General features: G+C 41.5%; 1 protein-coding gene across 2 annotated transcripts; it reads left to right on the top strand.

Annotated features, from left to right (window-relative positions):
• The first annotated feature begins 1,585 nt into the window (after window positions 1-1,585).
• Window positions 1,586-3,707, top strand: spic (Spi-C transcription factor (Spi-1/PU.1 related)). 2 transcript variants are annotated; one of them, NM_001140869.1, is given in 6 exon segments: window positions 1,649-1,710; window positions 1,851-1,938; window positions 2,144-2,247; window positions 2,408-2,507; window positions 2,727-3,000; window positions 3,085-3,699. In NM_001140869.1, coding segments are annotated over 6 exon segments (711 nt in total). In that variant the 5' UTR covers window positions 1,649-1,707; the 3' UTR covers window positions 3,227-3,699.
• The last annotated feature ends 1,877 nt before the right edge of the window (window positions 3,708-5,584 follow it).

The raw sequence follows: 5,584 nt of genomic DNA on the forward strand, positions 1-5,584 counted from the left end.
TTAGAAACACCTCTGGCAGTGATTACAGCTGTGACTCTTTCTGGGTAAGTCCCATAAGAGCTTTGCACATCTGGATTGTGCAATATTCACCCATTATTCTTTTCAAAATTCTTCAAGCTCTGTCAAGGTATTGGGGATCATGGCTAGACAGCAATTTTAAAGTCTTGCCATTGGTTTTCAAGCAGATTTAAGTCAAAACATTCACTGTCTTCTTGGTAAGCAACTCCAGTGTAGATTTGACTTTGTGTTGTAGGTTATTGTTCAGCTGAAAGGTGAATTCCTCTCCCAGTGTCTGGTGGAAAGCAGATGAAGCAGGTTTTCCTCTAGGATTTTGCCTGTGCTTAGCTCCATCCTGTTTATTTTCATCCTGAAAAACATCCCAATCTTTGCCGATGTCAAGCATACCCATACCATGATGCAGCCACCACCATGCTTGAAAATAAGGAGGCAGTTACTCGGTGATGTGTTGTATTTCCACCAAACATAAGGCTTTGCATTTAGGCCAAATGTGTATTCCTTTGCAGTGCTTTTTTTTGCAGTATTACTTTAGTGCCTTGTTGAATACAGGATGCATATTCTGTATATTTGTATTCTTCTTTTCACTCTGTTGTTTAGGTAATTATTGTGGAGTCACTACAATGTTGTTCATCCTGTTTTCTCCCATCACAGCCATTGAACTCTGTAGCTGTTTTAAAAATCATCAATGGCCTCGTGGTGACATTCCTAAGCAGTTTCCTTCCTGTCCTGCAGCTCAGTTCAGAAGGTTGACTGCATCTTTGATGTGTCTGGGTGATTTAATACATCATCCACAACATAATTATTAACTTGACCATGCTTAAAGATATATTCAATGTCTGATTTGTTATTGTTACCCAAAAATCAACCCCTATTATTTCCCATCGAGTGAGCCCATGTAACTTATTATGTGATTTGTTAAGCCAAATTTGACATCTGAATTATTTTAGGCTTGCCTAAACAAAGGAGGTGAAAACTTACGTAACGACTATATTTTAGTTATTACAGTTTTATTAATTTGTAAAAATGTGTAGAATTTTCTTTTCACTTTGACATTGTGGAGTATTTTGCCTAGATCAATGACAAAAAAATGACAATTAAATCTATTTCAACCCCACTTTGTAACGCATCAAAATGTGAAAAAAAAGCTTAAGGGGGTGTAGACATTCTATAGGCTCTGTACGTGTTAGCCATGTCAGACAATACACTTAAAACACTGAAGATATCATGGAAATTATATAGACCTTTCCCTCAGCAGTTCAAGGGTCTCAGATTTCAATTTACAGTAAAGTCTATATTTACTGAAGAGCATTTATGGTAAGACAATATGCATGTTTATAAATATCTACCCAAAAATGCTAATTAGAATGCTATTGAAGGATATTCATGGATAAATGAAGTCATAAGAGAGGTTATTGTTATTCATGTGATCTGATCTAGTCACAGTGTGAAAGAGTGATTGTGGGAGGTGTATCGGGTCTGCTCTTCCAAAAAGAGAAGTATTGCCAACCACGAATTGACGTTGACACATTTAAATTGACCAATCTCTTTATCTGACACTTCGTTTTAGCCGAAAGGTGAATATTGGGGGCTTACACCACTATATATACACCTGCACAAGTACATCCATCTCACACAGACACTGGTCAGACACTGCTTGCGTTGTCTGAAGTTCACACTCAAACATACAAAATGGTGAGTCATGACAGATTGAAGATCAATTTAGTTTTATTTTAAATACATTTCATGTTGTTTTATTCCTATTCATTCTGTAGCTGAACTTTTCTCCTAATTACGACATTGTAGTTGATTGCACGTAATTGATGTTTTCCTAGATCTCCCTGGATAATGACATCAACCAGCACTTCCAGGATGCAATTGATGTGATTCAACGGCACTCTGACAATCCGTATTGTGATACAGGTAAACTTACACTTCAACACTCATGCCAGAAAACCAGATTTAAATCTGAACGCTAACAATCACCATCATTATATTACGCACAGACATTATTGTTTATACTTTCTTTGTATTGAGCATGTCTGAAAAATGATTCAATACATTTTAGTTGGTTAGTTCTGGCAGTGAAGACTGTATTGAATGACTATATTTTCCTCCCTCTACTTAGACTATAAGTACTTTGAGCCTCCAACGCGATCGAGCATAATGTGCTGCTACCCCATCACCCACCCTTCTGATGTGCCAGGTCCATATGACTGGAATGAGCAGACGGTGAGTGTACAGAACAAGTGGTTGTATTTTACCAATTTAGTACTATTGACTGACTTCTCCAAGTTTGCACAACTGTGATGTATGGTTACAGTACATGTATGTGTCATGTCCCATGTGGATGTGACTGACCTGACCAGTTTCTCTCTCCTCGTCCTGCCAGTCATGGCCTCATGTTGTTCCTTACGACTCACTGGGTCCATCTGTAACTGTGGAGTACCCCCAGTTCTACTCCATCGCACCGCCACCGAGGAACGGCAAAGGTGAGCAGTGTTTGGCCACCAGTGATGAGTGATGACAATGTCTGTAAGAGATGTGAGAGAGTACAACTACACACGCTAGAATTGAACACGTTTCTAATACTTTGGTATTCTATTACTTCAGATTTTTGATTGCCAAGTATCAAATTGACATCATTACAACTCAATCTCTGCCTGTTTATGATTTTATTATAACTAAAGTCAACCTTTTAATCTCATCAGGTCGCAAGAAGCTGCGTCTTTATGAGTACCTGCATGAGGCTCTGGGCGATCCCAACATGGCTGACTCCATCCAGTGGACGGACCGTGGCAGCAGCACCTTCCACTTCATCTCTAAGAACAAAGAGAAGTTGGCCGAGTGCTGGGGCAAGCGCAAGGGCAACCGCAAGACCATGACCTATCAGAAGATGGCACGGGCGCTGCGCAACTACAGCCGAACGGGCGAGATCGTAAAGGTGCGCCGCAAACTCACCTACCAGTTCAACCCGTCGATCATCCAGAGGCTTGGGGGCATCAGTCACGTTATTCCCCCCGCCGGGCACCCCGAGGCTGGCCACCCTGGGCGGGAGGTGCTCCTCCACCAGCAGCATGCCCCAGCTGAACAGGCTTACTATGGCTCTGCTGCTGCACCTGACTGGCACAGCTGGTATGGACATTACTCCCTCCAGGGAGACTGTGATCTTGCCACAAGCTTCACTTCATCCACAGTCACCAAGGTATGAACTCAGGTAATGTCACTGTGGAAAATAACAGAGGTTAAAAGCAGCTTTAGCTAGCTGTCAATTCATACTGCTACCCCTGCATACTTTTGCGGGGGCCTACAACTGGGGCTTGTTATGCAGCCATTGTGTTATGGGTGTCAGGAAACGTAACAGTCATGGTAAAGAAAATTTAAAAATGTTTACTCTCCGTTAGTCAGCACCTTATGCCGTTAAAAAGAAAATGTAATGACCATTGATCAGGTATTGTGGATCATTGAATATGTAAATAATGAAAATATATTCACTTTTTTTACCTATGAGAACTGTGAACCAGCTATAAGCATTCGGTGTGGGTACTGTAAATGTAAAGGGAAAGAATTACAATGACGGTTTCAAATAGGAACATGTATTACTGCATGCCATTTTGTAAATAATGAATTGAAATCCTTTGTATCTCACACACGTTGATGTATTTTAATAAATCACTTTTGTATAATTTGTATTTGTACTGTGTATACGGTTTTATTTTAGGCAATGAATTATTCAACACTGCATCAACACTGCATCAACACTGACTTCATAACTGACTTCATAACTGTGCCGTTCTTGCTTACCTAACAATTGTGAAAATTTCATGAGTTCCAACAAGTGTTCCATCCTTGTTGTGTCCTAGGAAAAAAAAAGAGGCAAAAAAAAAGAGAAAACCATGAACTTTGTTGAATGAGCCAAATATGTCTGCTTGTGCAACGGCAATAACAACACTGTCTACCCCTCACTCACAATTCCCCATCAATCCACATTCTGTAAGACATGAACACAAGGTGTATCGCTATCCCAAAAGGCAAACCATTGTGATAAGTGCTGTTTTCCTGTCAAGAGAGCCCATGGCTGCTCTTATCTTGCCCAGCGGTGAGGATGTGGTCAGTCCTGGGAGACAGTGCTTCTCTGGTGGTGGGCTTTGTGGGGTGGTGGTCATTGTTCCTGTGGTGAAAGTTTATTACGGTAGCCTAGTTGTGGTGAGTAGTGCAGGCCAGGCGATAAGCAAGGCAGCCCCAACTGGCTGTCATGTTGCGGAGGCATAATAAAAGCCTGGGTGTCACACAGTTCCTTCATGCATTTCATCTAACACACAACTCTGTGAAAAACCTGGGATCAGGACCTGTGACTGCAGCAATCTACGTGCATCCGACAACGATGGTAAATATGAGACAGTTATAAGCTTAAGGATAACTGCACTGTGATGTATATTGACGTCACACTTTCAAACTGAACTGTATGTGTGAGTCTGCTGTACAATTTGAATTGGTTTTCTTTGTCAGAATTCTTTCGAAGATAACCAGACAGATCTGGAGGTGATTTTGGACTTTCTGGAGGAACACTACAGACAGGGCACTGGAGATGGCGGAGAAAAAGGTTATTCTCTATTAGCGTTATGAATTACACAAATAAATGGATTATTGTATATTTTTAATGCCACCTCTTTTTCTACACTATTGCAGTGGGAGGTGTCTGTGCTTTTCCTACACCCGTGACAATGGAAGGAAACGTTGGTGAAACTTGTTGTGATCACTGGTGCCATGAGGAAAAGGTACGCATTCAATGATATTTTTTATTTATTTTACCTTTATTTAACTAGGCAAGTCAGTTAAGGACAAATTCTTAGGCCTAGGTACAGTGGTTTAACTGCCTTGTTCAGGGGCAGAACGACAGATATAAGCCTCCCCATGATGCTTAGGTCAGCCTGTCATAGACAGCACTTTGATCTGTGAAAGATACACAGTATAGGGCTATAGTTTATTGCGTGATGTTCTGCTTGTTTTTCAGGCTATGCAATCACACGGTGGCTACACAACAACACTACTGGACCAAAACAACACTACACCGCCTGAGAAAGGGACAGACCACACATTGCCACATACTATGCCAGCAAGACCAGCACCCACACACCACACTGGACCTGGTGAGAGAGGCAAGTTCCCTTTTTGTGGTTAGTAGATACTGCCACTGGAGCTCATGCTGCCCTGAGGGACCAATGTCTAAAGAGACCTGCCTTTAACTGTAAAGGACAATGGTCCCATACACCGCTTATCTCTGTATGTTTTACATACATATCAAATGAGCTAAATGTTTACAACTTTACCACTGAACACCATCACAGCTGGTCATCTCACAAAGGGATTTTTATTATCAATTATGACGGGATATTGTTAACCGCTCCACTCTATCTTATCATTGTTACTGTGGTTACAGGTAGAAAGGTGCGTCTGTTTCACTTCTTATTTGAGATGCTGGAGAACCTTGGCATGGCCCACTGTGTTTCCTGGGTGCCAGCGGCAGCAGACGGAGTGTTCCGCTTCTCTTCCCGGAACAAGGAACAGG

This window comes from Salmo salar, chromosome 07 (genome assembly GCF_965601325.2).
Source record: "Salmo salar chromosome 07, fSalSal1, whole genome shotgun sequence".
Lineage (NCBI taxonomy): Eukaryota > Metazoa > Chordata > Actinopteri > Salmoniformes > Salmonidae > Salmo > Salmo salar.